Source organism: Myotis daubentonii, chromosome 1 (assembly GCF_963259705.1).
Source record: "Myotis daubentonii chromosome 1, mMyoDau2.1, whole genome shotgun sequence".
Lineage (NCBI taxonomy): Eukaryota > Metazoa > Chordata > Mammalia > Chiroptera > Vespertilionidae > Myotis > Myotis daubentonii.
In genome coordinates, this window is record NC_081840.1 from 25469122 (window position 1) to 25489635 (window position 20514).

The 20514-nt window shown below is 40.6% G+C and overlaps 1 protein-coding gene across 4 annotated transcripts in view; it reads left to right on the top strand.

The window, feature by feature from the left end:
• Nucleotides 1–2053: 2053 nt before the first annotated feature.
• The window catches only part of LOC132232416 (cytochrome c oxidase assembly protein COX16 homolog, mitochondrial), a 37399-nt gene continuing 18938 nt past the window's right edge, over nucleotides 2054–20514 (top strand). Inside the window, exons 1-4 of one of the 4 annotated variants that reach the window (XM_059691860.1) lie at nucleotides 2071–2303; nucleotides 5862–5933; nucleotides 11061–11123; nucleotides 14721–15072. In XM_059691860.1, coding sequence (XP_059547843.1) covers nucleotides 2235–2303; nucleotides 5862–5933; nucleotides 11061–11123; nucleotides 14721–14837 — 321 coding nt within the window. In that variant the 5' untranslated portion in view covers nucleotides 2071–2234 and the 3' untranslated portion in view covers nucleotides 14838–15072. Of the gene's footprint in view, nucleotides 2304–5861; nucleotides 5934–11060; nucleotides 11124–14720; nucleotides 15073–20514 lie in introns of those variants that run through there. The other 3 variants (XM_059691857.1, XM_059691866.1, XM_059691863.1) reach the window with 3 other exon arrangements.

Here is a 20514-nt window from a genome sequence, read left to right on the forward strand (position 1 = left end):
AACATTGATGTGAGAGAGACACATTGATTGGTTGGTTGCCTCCCACATGTGCTCAGATCAGGGCCAGGGATCAAGCTGCAACTGGTACATAACCTTGACCAGAATTGAAGCCAGGACCCTTCAATCCACGGGATGATGCTCTACCCACTGAGCAAACTGGCTAAGGCAAGGTCTGGACTTTTAGAATAGCATGCTTGGCATCTAGTATCTGAGGGAAAGGGGATAAATAATACACGTAACTAACTTGGATGCTTTATGAGTTCTGAAATGTCAAAAGGAAATGAATGAAGAGAGAAGCAATGCCCAATACAAATTTAGCATACATCACAATACATCTTCTAATAAGTGCTATGGCCCTATGTGTTTTTTTTTCTGCACATAGATTAATTAAACAAACACACAGCAAAAGGCATAAGTCAAACAATCCAAAATAAAGTACAAAAGAATCACAACATTAAAGGAGACCCTGTTTATAAACCATAGCAATCCTGTTTATAACCCATCCCTTCAATCTGAATTTCCCCTTTATTCTACAAATGCTCCCGACTCTCCTATAAATTTACATAATTTTCTCTCAGCACTCTCAAACTTCTCAGGTTAAGTCCTCTCACCTTTCTTACTGCTCCAGTCCCCAGGTTTGCAAAGTGTCTCTTCCTTGGCGAGATTGGAGTGAGGGAAGATGGGAGAATCAGGGATAAGGAAAGGAATCAGCAGTCTTACTTTTATAAGCCTTGTCCTGATCATTTCAAAATCTCCCTTGGCTCAGTGTAGGTGATGCCTATGAAGTGGGCAGGTTTGACTCATTTCCTTATCCCAGAAACCAAAAGAAAACCCCAAGTTTCACATTCAAACTGAAGTATTCTTCCCACTGTGTTATTTTCATTCACTTATATGTTATCCAGAGCAACAATGACTTTATATACTAAAACCATAGAGTGATAGCTCTGTGATATATGTTAGTTAAAAGGAGGAATAATTTACATTGCCTGTGGAGTAAGGGAGGACTCAAGAACCTGGAGTTCCCGAAGCTGCATTTTGAAGATGTGAAGTTCAAGGAACACTCGGAATAATAGCTCCTCCAGGCTGGAGTATGGAGTGAAAGAGGAAACGTGGCAGAAAAGACAGGCCAAAGTTAGTCATACCACAGAGGGCCTTAGATTCCTTGCTAAGAAAATTGGAGTGACTATGCCGTACTTGGTAGGTGAGGCTTTCTCTGACTCACCCCAGCAAATGGCACATGGGGGCGGTTTCCTAAACGATCACAGTAGTTAGACACATGTTCATTTGAGTGCCCGTTAGATCGCTATCTTCTTTAAGGCAGGGATCCTGTATTTTCATCTTTATGTTCCTGGAGCCTTCAAATGACCTGCAAAAAGGTGTGCTAGTTTGAATGACTGCAGAATTGTCATGCATGAATGAAGATTACAGGCTACTTCACCGTAAAAGCATTAAAGGTTCAGTGATAGCATGACACTATATTGATTACCATTCAAACTAACCTTTTGTGGCGATTTATGTATTTCTAAAAATCGATATTAAGCTGGTAAACTCCTCATCTCACAAATAGCCCTAGAAACGATCTCCAACTTTTTTTCTTTAGCTGATTTTATCGAGCGGCTATGTCCCAGGGAGTGTTCTGAGAATACGTTGGTCAAGACCCAGAACGTGGGAGGTGCCGGTGACCATATCACTTGACCACTAGTACAAACAACATTTAAATCCTTAAGTCCCTATAGGGCAGTGGTTCTCAACCTTCCTAATGCCGCGACCCTTTAATACAGTTCCTCATGTTGTGGTGACCCCCAACCATAAAATTATTTTCATAGCTGTAATTTTGCTACTGTTATGAATCATAATGTAAATATCTGATATGCAGGGTGGTCTAAGGCAACCCCTGTGAAAGGGTCGTTGGACCCCCAAAGGGGTCGCGACCCACAGGTTGAGAACCACTGCTATAGGGCTTATACCAAGCCAGCGGGAGGAACCAAAGCTCTGACACTCGAGTTTCCTGGCGGACCCACGAGACTGTTACGATGAGTCGATTGCTTTGGTCTGGCGGAAGCCCCACGGGGGCGGGCCCAGCCCGGAGGGCGAGGGAAGGTGATGAGCCTGGAGAGCCAGGGACGCCTGGTCTGGGAGGGAGGGAGGGAGGCTGAGCCCCTGAGATTCGGGAGGCCGCGCGGCCGCGCCGGGCCTGCTTGGCCGGGTGTCCACGCGGGTCGGAGAGTCCCGTCATGTTCACACACGCGGTAACGCGCGCCTTGCGCAAGAACAAGACCCTTCGCTACGGGGTGCCCATGTTGGTGAGTCCCTAAGGAGAAAGTGGGTCGGGATGGTGGAAGGGGTGGGACCTCAAGTTTGGATGGAGGCAGCGGGAAGTCTGATGGGAGCGGCGGGGGCCGGGACCTGGGCTGGGGCAGGGCTGGTGCTCGTCCCCTCCGGCTGGTAATGGCACCTCGGCCCCCCGTACCCCCTTCCTTCCCTGGTGCGTCAGAGAGCGACGTGAGGACCGGATTTTAATCCAAATCTGGACGATTGCCGACCCTCCCCCCCCCCCCCCCCCCCCCCCCCCCGGCCTCTGCAGCTCGTTGGTGCACGGGGTCGCCGGAACTGGAGGATTGACTGCAGGTACAGCCCAGTTCCGGGCACCCCCGTGTCCTGGCCGCCCGGGTGCGCTGGCTTACGCCTCCCGGGGGATTGACTGCAGGTACAGCCCAGTTCCGGGCACCCCCATGTCCTGGCCGCCCGGGTGCGCTGGCTTACGCCTCCCGGGTTGGCGCCGGCCGCATCGCCGCAGCCCGCACAGGGCGCCGTGTGTGTTTTTAAAGAATTCAGCAAAGTCCGGGTTTCTAGCTCCCGCCCGGACCCGGGACGCAGGCAGCCCGGCACCTGGTCCGGTGACTCCCGTGGTCCAGGAGGGAGGGGATGGTGTCGTCAGAAATGGTCAGATCCGCGACATACTCTGGAAAGTGGAGGTGACAACGCAGGATGGATTGATTTGAGAAAGGAATGAGAGGAGCGAAGGGTGGCTCCGAAGAAGTTGGCTTGAGTATTGGATGAAAGCAGTTGCCCTTTTCCGGGACAGGAAAGGTTGGTCAGGGGCAGGTTGGGGCAGAGAGAGTGTTGGGGTAAAAATCACGAGGCTTAAAAGAAAATGTTGATGTGCCTATACCCGGTAGACTGTGAAGTGGAGTTGCCCGCTAGGAAGGCAGGGCTTCCGTTCAGGGGGTATTTCCCACTGAAAATGGACATTTGCAGGTTGTTAGGTCAGAGGCTGTTTGAACCCGTGGAACCGGGAGACATCACTAGGGTCTGGGTGTTGGTCCTGGGCAGGTGGAAGGTGTGAAGATGGTGAAGGTGAGGGACGAACAGGAGGAAGCGAGGGGGAGGTAGGGAAACCAGGCGTGTGTCTTTACACCGAAACGAAGAGATAGAAAGTATTTCGCTTTACAAAATTCTCACATATTGACACTGCAAATATTAACTGGTTATATCGAGCAGATGTATAGCTGATTTGTTGTCTTCTGACTTACGTTGTTTTATTTTTGTTAATACTCTCCCGAGGATATATTTCCATTGATTTTAGAGTGGGAGGGGGAGAAACAGAGCGAGAGAAACATCGATGCGAGAGAGTCACACCTATTGGTTGCCTCCCGCATGTGCCCTGACCAGGGCTGGGGATCGAGCCTGCAACCCAGGTACGTGCCCTTGACCAGAACTGAACCAGAACTGAACCCGAACCAAACCCGGGACCCTTCCGTCCTCAGGACCCTTCAGTCCTCCGGCTGACGCTCCATCCACTGAGCCAAACTGGCTAGGGCTCTGTGTTGTTTTAATTTCATGTATTTGTCGGGATAGATGTTTTACATTTTTATGTGGTCAGATTTATTGGGTTTTGAAACTCATGGTCTCAAGGTTTTGTTGGTATTCCAGTTTCAAAATTATAACTTTTTATATGTCATGATGTTTCATATCTTTTTGTATTTCTGTAGTTGGTAATAATATCTATATATATAAAAGGCTAAGTGTCCATCCTTCCCTCTGACCAGTAACTATGATGTGTACTGACCACTAGGGGGCAGATGCTCAACACAGGAGCTGCCATGATGCACACTGGCCATTTATTTTTTAAATATATTTTATTGATTTCTTACAGAGAGGAAGGAGAGAGATAGAGAGTTAGAAACATCAATGAGAGAGAAACATCAATTAGGTGCCTCTTGCACACGTCCTACTGGGGATGTGCCCGCAACCAAGGTACATGCCCTTGGCTGGAATCGAACCTGGGACCTTTCAGTCGGCAGGCTGACTCTATCCACTGAGCCAAACCGGTTAGGGCCGCACTGGCCATTTAAAAATAAACAGCACCCCAGACCTGGCGCCGACAAATCAACACTCAGCTTCCCCCAAGTAGGACACAGGCTCTGCCACCACCCCAGAGCGACACCCCACCAAATCGCAGCCAATGCTGACAAGACCCCATGGTGCAAAATGCAGCCCACAGCCCAGCCCAGCCCAGCCCAGTCCGAAATGGTTGCTGTGGGCGCCGGCTAATGACATCACATAGCAACACCCAGCTTCCTGTCCCTAGTGACTAGCCTCAGAGTTTCTTCAGCCCAGGAACAGGACTTGCTTTATAGCCAGGTGCAAACATTTTACACTTTAACCAAATGTCTGTGAAGCGTTTTCCCGTGCCTTATCTCATTTGATCCTCACAGAAGTCCTGGAATAGGTAGATAGGAGACTCGATGGAATTCTGTTTTCTTTTCATTAGCCGGAAAATGGAGATTTAGAAAGCTTAGAAACTTGACCCGACTGAAAAGAAGTAAGAAATGGTGGACCTTGAAAATGACTTCAGGTTTTCTCACTGTGCAGAATAGAGTCAAACACTGCTGCAGTTAAATATTTACCGTTTGTTCTCCCCGTGTGATCTACGATAATAATGTGCTTCGTGTTGATATTTACTGCTGTGTTGCTGACAATTACCTGAAGAGAAGTTGGGGTGCTTCACTGGGCTGGAAAAAGTTTAGCTAAATCAGAAAGCAGGTCTAATTAAGCAAGTTTATTCTCTATATATGAAAGGCTAAGTTGACTTCCGCATGCGCGATACATATAAAACTCACTGGCGCCAATCACTCATGTGTGTTTCAATCTGTCATTGTCGATTGTGAATTTGGTTGAAACTTCTATTATAGAGAAAGGACGAACAATGATATTAAAATATTTCTTTTAATTAATTTCCTTTCAATGTGCACGAATCCGTGTACCGGGACACTAGTATTGATATAAAAAGAAAGGTAGAGATTAAACTTAATATTTTTCCAGATTGTTATACTTTTGCAGCTTTAAGATGAGGAATTAAAGCTCATTAGATTATTGGAGGAGATGATAAAGCAGCAAGGACAATTTGAGGGCTCTTTTGAGATTGACCACATACTGAGAAATATGGCATATTTCATGGGACTCTTGTCACTTGGTAAGGTGATGGAGAAAATGCTCTCCCATTGGTCCTGAAGAAACGAGGCTAGAATTTTATTCCTGGCGTTATCCATTATGATAATGAATAAGTCATTTATTACATGGATTTTTTTCTTTAGTTCATAGGTCTTTTGTAAGGATCAACTAATAGTGCTTATGATGATATTATTTAAACCATAAGGTTAAGTACTGTACAGGTATGGGTACTGATTTTGGTATTTGGTAATGTGCTAAAATGTTTCCCAGTGACAGTATAAAGCATCTGGAAACATAATGTATAGGACTTGTATAATCTGTCACTACTGGCATTTAGGTAAGTAATCTACAGGTAGACTGAAGTCTGCCCTTCTATTTTGTTTAATTGTTTCCTTTCTTTGTTTCAGTTGTTGGTTGTTGGAGGTTCTTTTGGTCTTCGTGAGTTTTCACAAATCCGTTATGATGCTGTGAAGATTAAAGTAAGAACTGTATTTGGGATTGACATGTGTCTGTGTATATGTATGTACTTGTTTAGGAGATGTGTATACTCAGTATACTAAGCGGTCTGAGTTTTATCTAGCTGTTCAAGACTGATATATAATGATTGGGCTCTTGCCTATTCTTTAAAATAACATTAATGATCACTTGGAAATGAATCCTGAAATGTGAAGAATTTACTAATTTTTCTCATTCACTAGAAAATTTGCAATGTTGTTAGCTTTCTGCCACACGTGCTCTGATATAGTTGTTTTAAGGATTTAGAAGGGACTGAAGAACATGGGACAACAATTTCACTCCATTTTATTACTTTAGTTATAAATTAGATATTTCATATTAATACCAGTAATTTTATACATTATATTGTTATGCATCATTAGTAACTAATACTAAAAAAAGTATTTTTCATAATAAGTAGTTAATTATACCTATCTTTTTATAGGCATGCCTTTGTGAAAGGACTGTACTGGTTCATATGTATATAGTTTTTATTTTACAGGTGAGGACACTGAAGCTCAGCGAACTTAAGTAACTTGTTTAAGGTCACGTGGCTGTTGGGGGTAGAGCTAGTATTCTCACCCTCTGTGATTACACAATTACTGTCAAATTTAAGCCAAGTGTTACATAAGAACTCTGGTTGATTGATAAGTAGGTAGTTTTTGTTTGTGACACACATCTGATATTGGAGCTTTTTTTCCAAGTAATATATATATTTCATTAGCAGACCTCAGTAATAGGGGTGCAAAAATAAAGAGTATTCAATGTTCTCAGTTAATTTTATGGTTTAAGAGAAACACCAACTCTAGCTAATCTTAAAGACAATAGGTTTTGAATAAATATTACATTCATTTTAAAAGAATATGGTACAATGGTTTCTGTAAGGGAATAGAGCGATTATCATCAACTAAGTTAAAAAGTTTCTATTAGCATTCCCCATTATTTTATTGAGGAATTTTTTCCCCCTTTTGCTTTAAGATGAAAGTTATAATAATCTGACTTTTGGAAGTGGAATGACATGTACATTTTTTGTTGTTGTTAATTCTCACCCGAGGATATATATATATTTTTTCCCCATTGATTTTTTAGAGAGAGAGGAAGGAGCGAGAGAGAGGGGAGAGAGAAAGAAAGAGAAGAGAAGAGAGAGAGAGAGAGAGAGAGAGAGAGAGAGAGAGAGAGAGAGAGAGAGAAACATCAATATGAGAGAGACATATCCAGTGGTTGCCTCCTGAATGCGCCCTGACCAGGGCTGGGGATTGAATCCATAGCCCTTCTGTGCTTGTGCCGACGCTATAAACACTTAGCAACATTGGCCAGGGCAGACATGTACATATTTGAAAAATAATTGAATATTTGTCATATTATTATGTGTTAGATCCTATAGATAAAGATTTAAGAAACTGGTTCTTACAAAGCTTATAGCATAATCAAGATTGGAAGACATCTAAATATAAATACATACCCAAACATATAACAACTAGAGGCCTGGTGCGTGGGTTTGTGCACCAACCCTCATGGACCAGTGGGGTCCCTCGGCCTGGCCTGCGGGGATCAGGCTGAAACCGACATCCCCCGAGGGGTCCCAGATTGCGAGAGGGCACAGGCCAAGCCGAGGGACCCCACTGGTCCATGATCGGGGCCAGGGAGGGACCGTGGGGGGGCTCCAGGGTGTATTCGGTCTGTCTCGCCCAGCCTTGATGGGGGTGATTGGGCGGGCAGCCGGGGAGGGAATGCAGGAGGTTGGTCGGCCATGGAGGGACCGCGGGAGGACTCCAGGGTATGTCCGGCCTGTCTCGCCCAATCCCCATCAGCCGGACCCCAGCAGCAATCTAACCTACTGGTTGGAGCATCTGCCCCCTGGTAGTCAGTGCGCATCATAGCAACTGGTCGAACGTTCGGAGGGACAATTAGCATATTAGCATATATATATATATATATATATATATATATATATATATACTCAGAAAATTGCTATATTAGAATTTTGCATAAAACATTACTAGAACTTCAGTTTAGACTTGGGAAGGGTATTCAAGAAGGTTTCCTAGAGGTATCAACCTTTGAATTAAAGTTTTAAGAATGAGTAAGAGCTAAATGGTGGAAATGATTATTGTTCTATAACACAGAGGGGAGGGAGTATTAGGCATATGGTCAGATTTTCATCTTAGAAATATCTCTCCTGTAAGAAGAGGACAGGATGGATGATGGTGTTTGGGGGAGCAAAGTGGAGGGAAGAGATTATTTCAACCGGAGGTGAAGTTGCTTTGGCAGTAGTATAGATGAACAGTAATGGAACCTGAAATAAAACATGTGCAATGAAGACAGAGATATAAACGGGTTCCAGAAAAAAGTTTAGCAGCAAATTGATAGTATTTAGTGACTGATGTGATTGATATACATAATATAAAAATATGAATAAATCTCAGATGACTTGAGGTTTTGGTTATGAGGATTGGGTAAATGGTGGTGGTAATCACTTAGTTAAGGAAAGAGAATGAGGGAGATTGGGATAATGGGGTCTAGAAGATAAGGTTAAAGTAAAGAGAACAAAGTTAGGCACAGTTGAGAGAAAAAGGTTGATTGAAGTGAGAGACAAGGTTGGTTGAAGTTAAGAGAACAACAAGAGTACAGGATGGGAGGTACGGTTGGTCAAAGTCTGGAAGGAGGGGAGAGGACAGAGTTCAGGTGAGAAGGGTCAGAGGGCAAGACCTACTGAGATTGAGAGGTTGATGTTGAGAAGTCAAACTGAGGTGAAGTCAAGAGTCATTGGGTGAGGTTGTGTTCAAACAGGGTAGAGAGGATGAGGTGGACTAAATTTGAGAGGATAAGATTGGTTGAGATTGACAGGTGCTACAAGGGTTGAGATCAAGGGGGAGTCAAGAGGGCGAGTTTGCTGAGGTTAAAGTCAAGGGGGGTAAAAAGTGGGGTTGAGAGGACATATGTGGTTGAGATGAAGCAAGAGAGGATAAGTTCAGGGATGGATAGATAAAGATGGTATTGCTTCAGGGTAATCAGCCATGTTAGTTTGCCTGGAACTGTCCTGATTTTAGGACTGAAAGTCCAGCATCCCAGGACATAAAAGTTGCTGCTTTTCAGTGATGTGTGTATAGAAGGTTGAAAGGGAAGAAAAGAAGCAATGAGAGGACACCCGGATGTGATGTACAGCATAGGGAACAGAGTTTTCTACAGCTTTAGAATGTCTTGGCCCATCTAGCCATGAGATCATAATAACATCGTAGTAACTATGTATGGTGACAGATAGTTACAGACTTATTGAGGTGATCACTTTGCAAGGTATATAAATGTTGGAATCACTGTGTTGTAAAGCAGAAACCAATAGGTGTGTAAACTATAATTAAAACTAAATTGTTTTAACCAATTAACTGCGACATGTCCAAAACGGAAACCATTCCCACACACCTTGATATTTTGAATTTAATTAAAAAAATCAATTTGCAATGAATATTATAAAAATAAATATATTACAATTCGGGTGGTCTTGAATATTTTCGGTTGAAAATTTTCACAAAAAAATGATGTTAAAGTTGGTCTATAGACGCTTATGGCGGGCAAATGGTTAACTGGAAAAGAAAAAATATAAACCGTGAGATGGGCTAAGAAAATAAGCTGAAAGCAATAGCTGTCAGTTTTTATTGTGAAATAGATATGACATAGTTTATCTGCCTTCCTTAGTGGCCATTGCTCTTTTATCTCCTGACTCCTAATGCTGACAAGCATGGATTCACAATAATAGATCATCCATTGTTGCATCACACCAAGTAATATGATATAAGTGTGCAGCTAAGTGTGTTGTAATCCTGAGCATTACCAGTCTTTTTTTTTTTTTTTTGGCATTGTTTGTTGTACTTTGTAAGAAAAAAGTGCTAGTTTAATTTTTAACATTATAAATACCGTGACCAGGTTTTCTAAGATTCAGATAATGGAAAGGAGAAAAATAATAATAATCAATGCAAGTATGATCCAGACATCACTGAAAAAGACAGCTAACTGGGCTAGCATGGCTCAGTGGTTGAGCGTTGACCTATGAACCAGGAGGTCAAGGTTCGATTCCTGGTCAGGGCACATGTCTGGATTGCGGATTTGATCCCCAGGAGGCAACTGCTCAATGATTCTCTCTCATCACTGATGCTTCTATCGCTCCCTCTCCCTTCCTCTCTGAAATCAATAATAAAAATATATTTTAAAAAACATGTGGGAACACAACCCTTGATGACTAGACTAAACCTCTGTATGCTTCCAGAAACCCTCATCCTACCAAGCCTGTCCTCACAGGATGGAATATTTTAGTCAACTGACAAGCCATTTGAGTCTTGCCATTGAAGAAGTGGTAAACCCATGGCCCCCCCAAACTACTAAAGTTTCTTCCAGGTTCTGTGTTTCAATTGCTTTGAATGGCTGATTTCGATCCTGCTGTGATGGGGAAATAACTAAATTCTTCAAAGTCTAGTGTAATCCTCAGGTTGTATTTCTAGTACTAATTGATCTTAAGCTGTGTTCAGTAACATTCAGCTATCCCAAAGATTTTGCCATACACAGGTAATATGGCATCAACTCCTATTTACTACTGTGGAATCCTGTCTAATTTTTTCACAGATACTTATTTGTTTACAGCATATGTAAGGTGTTCTGTTTTGTTTTTAAGAGCAGCATTCTATTTATTAGTATTTTTTATAACATTTCTAAGTAATAATTTAGGGTGGTGGTTAATAGCATGGACCTCTGGAGGCAGAGGGCCAAGGTTCAGAGTCAAGTTCTGCCCCTGACAAATTATTCAAACTCCCTGTGTCCTATTATCCTTACTTGTGATCATAACAATAATACTTATCTAAGGTTTTTGTGAGGATTAAGAGAGATAATATTGTATGTGCCAAAATGCTTGGCACATAACAAGTACTCAGTAAGTATTAGCTGCTGTTAGTAGTGGTAGTGGTACTACTACATCGTGACTGTTATGCGACTGGATGGATGGATGGTGGAGATTTTGCCATGTGTTTGTAATCTGCCATGCCATCCTAGCTGTCCCTTATATAACTTCAAATTAAAAATTAATTCTACAGACTTAACATATGGCTCGTCTTTATTTTTTACAGATTGATCCTGAATTAGAAAAAAAACTGAAAATGAATCAAGTGTCACTGGAATCAGAGTATGAGGTACAGTGTTAATATAGTCTTTCTTTAATAATCTCCTTTGTTAGTGACTGGTTCTGTCTGCCTTAAGGTAAACTTAAATTATTGGCAGTGCAGAAAAAATTGTTTATCTTTTTAAAAAAATTTATTTTTATTGATTTCAGAGAGGAAAGGAGAGGGAGAGAGAGATAGAAACATTAGTCATGAGACAGAATCATTGATAGGTTGCTCCTGCATGCCCCCCACTGGGGACCAAGCTCACAAGCCAGGGATGTGCCCTGACTGGCAATCCAACTGTGACCTCCTGGTTCATAGGCCGATGCTCAACTACTGAGCCAGTCAGCCAGGAAAAAAATTTTTATCTTAAGTATATGGTATTGGGACAACTGTGTAGTCATTTGAAAAGAAAACAAAGATGGACTATATTTCATATACTATAAATGAATAAATTTTAGATGGATCAAGTATTTAAAAATAAGCCCTGGGTGGTGTTACTCAGTGGTTAGAGTTTTGGCCAAGCACTGAAGGGTCATGGGTTTGATTCCCGGTTAAGGCTATGTACCTGGGTTGCAGGTTCGATCCCCCGCTCCTGTCAAGGTGTGTGCAGAAGGCAACCAATTGATGTCTCTCTCTCACATCCATGTTTCTCTCTCTCTTTCCTTTCCTCCCTCCCTTCCATTCTCTCTAAAAATCAATGGAAAAAATATCTTTAGGTGAGGATTAATAGAAAAATAATAAAAGAACAAAATGCTAAAGGTACTAAGGAGGAAAAAAATGAATATTCTTTTTTGTGGTCTGAATCAGAAAAGCCTATTTTAAATAATGGGATACCAAACCCAGAAGCTTTAAAAGTAAAGATGATGAGTTAGTTCATACTTAAAAATTTAAAACTTCAGCCTAAAAACAAATAATGTATATAAAGTCACTAGTTAAGTGAGAAATCCTAAAAATATTATTTATCCTATGATGAATTAACTTACTGAAATATGAAGAACATCTGCAAATCAATGTGGAAAAGTGCAGCCATTCAGTTGGTCAGTGGGAACATGGGCAAAGCATGTAAAGAGTTCAGAGGAGCCTGGCTGGTGTTGCTCAGTGGTTGAGTGTCAGCCTATGAACCAGGAGGTCAGCGGTTCTATTCCCGGGCAGGACACCTGCCTGGCCTGTGGGCTTGATCCCCAGTAGGGGGCGTGCAGGAGGCAGCCGATCAAGGATTCTCTGTAATCATTGATATTTCTATCTTTATCCCTCTTCTTTCCTTTCTGAAATCAATAAAAATATATAAAAAAATAGATTCAGAGGAAGGGAAATAAATATATTTCTTAAACATATGAAGAGATGCTCAACTTATAATAGGAATGTTAGTTAAAATTATAATGAGGCATCACTTTCTACCCATTTTATTAGCAAAAATCAAAGAGTTTAATAAGTAACACATTGTATTATAGAATGTGAGGGAGGATGTTCTCTATCTCTTTTTGTTCATTTTTTTGGCTGGATTATACAAGGGTAGGCAAAAGTAGGTTTGCAGTTGTAAGTATGTGAAACACAGTTTATTCTTCTAATATTATTTATGTATTATTGTATTATTTATCTGTACTATATAAACCTATTTTTGCCCACCCCTGTATTTTTCCATTTCTTTGTGTGTTTGGACATTGTTTATTGAAAGGTGGACATTGTGAATAATACATTGAAGATATTTGTAGCAGGCCGTTTAATTATTGGCTGATCATTTTGAACTTAGTTTATGCTTTGTAAGGGAGAAACTGTGGAAAAGCTTTGGTGTTTCCTAAACTCCTCTTTGTAGGTCTCATTCTCCAAATTGTCTCCCCAAAGGTCAGAGCTTACTTAGTTTTAGGCTTTGTTGGGTGAGTCTAAAGTAGGTTTTCCTCTTGGCATAATTCTTACTCCTACAGAGCAGCCTTTTTGGGGTCTCAACTGGATGTCAAGGTAGCAACTAGGTATTAAGTCCACTTGGACAGGGCTGAAAATCCAATATTGACAGAGCTTTTCCTCAGCACTTCTTGACTCTGGTCCCCAGTCAGTTCTATAGCACGTGGCTGTTAACTAGTGAGCCTTAGGTGATCTTGCTCAGACATGTACAGCCTAGACTTCAGTGCCTGCGTGTTTTGCAGAATCAGTAATGCTGTGGTATTGCAGAATCCTATAGGAAATCTTTTATTCTCCAAAGATCTCTGAAGACTAGAGCACTTTTACATGAAGTTCTTCTGTCAACTTTGCATCCCATCTAAGAATTATTCTTAAATTATCTTGAGCATGTGTGTTTTATGTTATCTGGGTGAAGACCATTATCCTTTCTTAAAACCTTTTTATAAATGGATCATTTCATAACTATACTTGAAAATTTACTTTTTTCTTGCACATTAAATTAATAAAATTTTGCTCATCTATCTATATCGATCTATCTATCTATCTATCATCTATCTATCTATCTATCTATCTATCTATCTATCTATCTATCTATATTTAATATAAACTCCTGATGAAACCATAAGTGAAATTTAGAGAATGATTTCATTCACTACTTCCCTCTTATTTTGTTAAAACCTCTAACTTGCTACTTCTCAATATATAAGCACTAAGTCAGTAGTGATGCTGTGGAGGGTTTGTCTCGGAGTAGATTTTAGTTCTTTTAGAAACCGTAGAATTTGATAATTGAAGAAACCATGTAGATCATTTGGTCCAACCTTTTTATTATTACTTATGAGGGAATTAGTGTCCAGATAGCCCAAGGTTATACAGCTCATTAGTAAAAGAATAAAGCTTAGAATTCAATTGTCAAGGTAAATGTATATTATTCCTTGTCTCTGGACATAAGGTGGTCTGTGTTCTTTGAGCCTCTTTTTCTATTTAATTCACTAAATTATTCCAGAACAATGAAAGCAGATGAATGAAAGTTACTGCAGGAAGGTGAAAAAAACATTCATGTTCTTCCCTTTTATCCTACCTTTATTCCTGGGAGACACTTCACAGTAACTGAAGGTACAGTGATCCTACTGTAGTTGACTAGTTTTTATTACCTGAAAGAGCTTTGCTCATGGCAGCTATAAGAAATGTCTTTTCATTCTAAACCCATGCTCATTTCTCAGGTGCAGGACAAATCATCTTGGTCTGTTTTTTTTTCCTTCCAGCAGACTTCAGGTTCTCCACCTTTGTTCTTTTTCTCTCATTACTACTATCACTCAGGCTAACCCATGCTAGTCATTATTATGCTGGACCAGCCTTCAGTCAGACTTTTGTTTTCCTAGCTTCTTCCCTTTCTCTGTGCTTTCAAAAATAAAGCATGTGCATTCTTTCTTTTTCAGTTTAATAGAATAATTTATTCTGATGGAGGAAAAGATAGGCATTTACGTAAATAGCAAGTAAGAAAAATTCCAACTCCTAAGAAATATGTTACTTCTTTAGTTATTATGCTTGATATGCAATGATTTTTTGTTGTTGTTGCTAACATTATAATTGAAGGCCTATTGGATTCTTTCCATTCACTTATTTATTCATTCATCATTTATCATTCATTCATTCATTCATTCATTCAATAATGATGTCCTAATCAAAGCCATAGGGCTCTTATATACTTTAATTTTTGTGGCTCCGTAGAAAATAAAGGATTCTGCTTTTGATGACTGGAAGAATATTCGAGGACCCAGGCCTTGGGAAGATCCTGACCTCCTCCAAGGACGAAATCCAGAAATCCTGAAGACTAAGACAGCTTGACTATGCTGATTCTTTTTTTTTTTTTTTTTTTTTTAATGTTATCAACTGAATTTGCACTACCTATTCCTATCTGATGGAAAGAAAATTCCAGATCTGCAGAAGCCTGGTTGTGAGTAATTCAGTGACAGATAATTATGATTAAAAAATCAGGTTCAAGTTTTTGCTTCCCAACTCTGCCATTTGCAAACGTATATTTTATAGCACTCAATAAAAATGTGAATATTGCTACTTAAAACCTCTCATTTTTTTCCACTACCTACTACATACCCATATTTCTTTTCCACCAGTCACTGGGGCAATATTTTGATACTTCAATTTTATTCCTTATGAGAACAGTAGGTCTGGATCTAAATTCTCATAGTAATACCGTATGTTAAACCTATGTAGGAAAGTAATATTGATAAGAATCTTGTTTTTATTTCTAGTACCTTACATGGTGTGCTTAATCAGTCTCCCAAGCATCACTTAATGATTGTATTGATACCATCAATACGTGTTAATACAATTATATTGTTCCTGGTTAAAACAGAAGTCATGAAGTATTGCATATTATATGCAGTATGGCAAATTTGTTCAGATAATCCACAGATGACTATAGTTTGAGAAACACTGATATAAGGTATGCCTTAACATGATTACATGCAAATTATTATAGTTTTTTTTAACTTGGTGTTTACTATGATCTATTTTATTTTAATTTTATTTTTTATTGATGGGGGGGCGGTGGGACAGGAGAGAGGGAGAAAGACAGAAAAACATGGATTTGTTGTTCCAATTATTTATGCATTCATTAGTTGCTTCTGGTATGTGCCCTGAATGGGGATTGTACCCACAACCTTGGCATGTTGGGAAAATGCTCTAACTAACTGAGCTACCTGGCCAGGGTCAGGATTTGCCATGATCTAAACACTAGGCAAAGAGTAGAATTGAGGAAAGTTAGGTTGTTTTTTTTTGTACTCAGTTTTCTTTTTGTTAGCCTTGTTTTCCTACATAATTGCCAAAAAAATTTCAAATCCACCCACCTCTTCCCCAATAAAAATCCCTATTTCTGCCTTGTTCGATGTGGCTCAATGGTTAGTGTCAGCCTGCACACTGAAGGGTTGTGGGTTCAATTACTGGTCAAGGGTATGTACCTGGGTTGCAGGTTCGATCCCCAGCCCTGGATGGGGTGTGTGCAGGAGGCAACCAATAAATGTGTCCCCTTCACATCGCTGTTTCTCTCTCTCCACTCTCCTTCTCTCCCTTCCAGTCTCTCTAGAAAGCAATGGAAAAATATCCTCAGATGAGGATTAATAATAACAACAAAAATCCCTGTTTTCAGTGGGTTAGTGTTAGCAAAAAGCAAAGCAAGCTGATTACCTAGTGAATAATTTGTGGTAGAGATGACTTATAACACTTAATTATCTGAGGGAGTAATTGAGTTTCATAGGCAAAAACAAAACAAAACTAAACCTCTACTTAAGCTTCACTTCTTGTACAAAAACTAACTCCAAATGCATCAGATTTAAATCCTATTCTATATAATCAAGGCTAATATGCAAATTGTCTCCTTGACCCGGAGTTTGACTGGGAGTTCGACCAGGGGGCAGGGCCAGCTAGCCAACTGCTCGCAGCCCCTCCCCCTGGCCAGCCCCACTTTCAATTTGCTCCCCTCACCCTGATTGGGGGCAGGGCTGGTCGGCCAACCTTCCGCATCCCCTCCCCCTGGCTGGCCCAGCCCAATTGGCCCCGATCAGAGCAGACCGGCTGGACCCCACCCGAATTTGTGCATTGGGCCTTGAGTATAATAAAAGTGTGATTTGCTAAGTGTCTGACCCCTTGGTCAACCGTTTGATCGACCACTAGACCAGTTGCTATGATACACACTGACCACCAGGGGCAGATGCTCCAACTGGTAGGTTAGCTTGCTGCTAGGGTCTGGCTGATCAGGACTGGGCAAGAGGGTCCCTCCCTGGCCAGATGGCCCTGATCAACCCCAATTGCCGGCCAGGCTGAGGGACCCCACCTGTGCATGAATTCATGCACTGTGCCTCTAGTTTAAACATAAAACTTTTAGGAAAAATAAAGTTATTATTTTAGTTCATAAAAGAAAAACTTGAAAAATTGGACACTTCATCAAATTAAAAACTTTTGCTTTCCAGAAACCCTGCTGGAAGGATGAAAAGCCAATCTTCAGAATGAGGAAATATTGTAAGCCACATATCTGGCAAAAGATGCATATCTAGGATATATATAAAGAACTCTGAAAATGAAACAGTTAAAAAGAAAGCAAACAATCCAATTAGAAAATGGGCAAAAGACAGACATTTTACTGAAGAAGATATATGGATGGCAAATAAACTCATGAAATGAATGTTTGACATTGCTAGCCATTGGGGAAATACAAATTTAGCTTCCAGTGATAAATAGCTACACATCTGTTAGAACAGCTAAGATTACAAAAACCAACAATACCAAATGCTGACAAGGATGTGGGGAAACTAGATCTCACACATTGCTGGTACGATAAATGGTATAACCAGTCTGGAAAATGTTTTGGCAGTTTCTTAAAAAACAAAATAGGAGATTTCTGGTTTCCAGTTCAACATTATAGGAACCTTGGAAATCATAACTCCAATCCTAACAGAGAAAAAAAGCTGAAAAACAAAATCCATGACTATTCTTTAGTCCATGAAATAACTGAGGTCACAAGACAAAAAACCCCACTCAGAACACTTGAGGCAAATACAGAAAATCACACTTTACTGGAAGGGAAACCACCACTGGGAATAATTTAAAGGGTAATTAACTCTACTAGGGACCAGGCTGGGGGTACACTTTTGTGAGTTTTGCCTCCTGGAACCCACCAGCTTCTCACAGTGACTATCAGAGAAAAGTGTCCTTGTGTTTTCAGCTGGAAGGGGAAAGTAGTCTTCAGAAATATGCCCACTCCCCAAATTCTGTTCTCTTGAACAAAAGCCTGGCCTCAAAGGAAACTGTTTCGCTAGAGACAAATCACACTGGGTTTTACCAGAACCTAACGAAATGGGGTAAGGGAAATACCCAACTCCAGTCCCCTCTAGCCTTCCTGTCTCACCTAAAAGGAGTGGGGACTGAGAAGCAGTTGTAAAGGTCCATCTCAGGGGCCCATGATCACTAAAAGACTGGGACCTAATCATAAGACCATAGAATGTTCCCCTCCCCCTCCACATTAGTGCTATGTCATTCAAGTCCAGCGGGTATCATGTCCAACTCAGCAACAAAACGACAAGGCATGCTAAAAGAAGAAGCACTGTTGAAACAAAGCAAGCATTAGAATCATTCATAGATGGCGGGGATGTTGGAATTACCAGACTGAGAATTTAAAATCACTGATGAATACAGCTTAGAGCTCTAATGGAAAAAGTACACACTATGCAACAACAGTTGGGAAATACAAGCAGAGAGATGGAAGTTTTGAGAATAAAAAGGAAATTCTAGAAATTAAAAACGCTATCAGAAATGAAGAATGCCTTTGATGGGGTCATCAATAGAGCAGACATGACTGAAGAAAGAAAAGAAGGAAGAGAAGGAAGGAAGGGAGAAAAAAGGGAGGGGAAGGGAGCAATAAATATTTAATTTCAGTCAAAGCAGGGTTCAGAGCAAGGAAACTGTCAGGGATAAAGAAGTCAATTCTCCATGGGAGCAATATTTAATGTACTTGCACCTAAATGACACAAGAGCAAAATACTTGAAGCAATAAAACCAAAAGTTGTGTGGTTTTTTTTTAAAAAAACCAAAACTGATAAAATTGGCAAGCCTTTAGTTTTACCAAAATAAAAAAAGAATACTCTTTATTAAAATCAGGAATGAAAGAGGGACATTACTAGCAACCTTAGAGAAATAAAGAACTATGAGGGAATGCTCTGAACGATTATAGGCCAATAAATTAGATAATTTTGATTATATAAATTTCTGGAAAGACACAAACTACCAAAACTGACTTAAGAAAGAATATAAGCCCTGTTGGCATGGCTTAGTGAGTGAGATCGGTCTCTGAACCAGAAGTTCACCGTTTGATTCCCGGTCTCGGGTCAGGGTACATGCCGGGTTGCTGGCTCGATCCCCAGTGGCAGAGGCATGCAGCCGATCAATGTGTCTCTCTCATCCTTGATGTTTCTATCTCTCCCTCTCCCTTCCTCTCTAAAATAAAAAATATATATATATTAAAAATAAGGAATATAAATCTGAATAGACCTATAACAAGTAGAGAATTGAATTAGTATTTTAAAAATACCCACAAGAGCTGACCAGTGTGGCTCAGGGTTTGAGCATCAACCTATGAAACAGGAGGTTACTGTTTGATTCCCAGTCTCAGATCAGGGCACATACCTGGGTTACGGGCTTGATCCACAGTAGGGGTCGTGCAGGAGGCAGCCAGTCAATGCTTCTCTCTCATCATTGATATTTCTTGCACTCCCTCCCCCTTCCTCTCTGAAATAAAATATTTATTTATTTATTTTTAAAATATATTTTATTGACTTTTTACAGAGAGGAAGGTAGAGGGATAGAGAGTTAGAAACATCAATGAGAGAGAAACATTGATCAGCTGCTTCCTGCACATCCCCTACTGGGGATATGCCGGCAACCAAGGTACATGCCCTTGACCAGAATCAAACCTGGGACCCTTTAGTCCCTAGGCCAGCCGTGGGCAAACTACGGCCCGCGGGCCGGATTCGGCTCGTTTGAAATGAATAAAACTATTGAAATAAAAGACCGTACCCTTTTATGTAATGATGTTTACTTTGAATTTATATTAGTTCACACAAACACTCCATCCATGCTTTTGTTCCGGCCCTCAGGTCCAGTTTAAGAGCCCATTGTGGCCCTTGAGTCAAAAAGTTTGCCAACCCCTGCCCTAGGCCGATGCTCTATCCACTGAGCCAAACCAGTCAGGGCTGAAATAAAATATTTTAGAAAAAAAATACCTACAAGAAAAGCCCAGACCCAGATGGCTTGGTTGGCAAATTCTACCAAATATTCAAAAGAAGAATTAGTACTAATTTTTCACAAACTTTTCCCCCAAAATAGAAGAGAATGGAACACTTCCCAGCTCATTCTATGAGGCTAGTATTATTCTAATACAAAAACATCACAAGGTAAAGACATCACAGAGTTACTAAGCAATATCCTAATTTTTAAAATATTTTCTTTCAGTTTGTTTTGTTCAATTTTTATTGATTTCAGAGAGTAAGGGAGAGGGAGAGAGAGAGATAGAAACATCAATGATGATAGAGAATCATTGATTGGCTTCCTCCTATACACCCACACTGGGGATCGAGCCCATAATCCAGGCATGTGCCCTTGGCCGGAATCAAACCCGGGACCCTTCAATATGCAGGCCAACACTCTATCCACTGAGCAAAATCAGCTGAGCAAAACCAGCTAAGGTGACCACTATCTTTTAATAATGTAAATACAAAAATGCTCAACAAAATACATGCAAATCAAATGCAGTAACTTACAGAAAGGATTATACAGCATGATCAAGTGAGACTTATTTCAGGAATGCAAGATTGATTTAATATTCAAAAATTATGTAATACACTATATCAATAGACTTAAGGACCAAATGACAACAACAAAAAACCCCCCCACATGATCATATCCAGATGCAGAAAAATATCACAAAATTTGACATCTCTTCATGATAAAAACA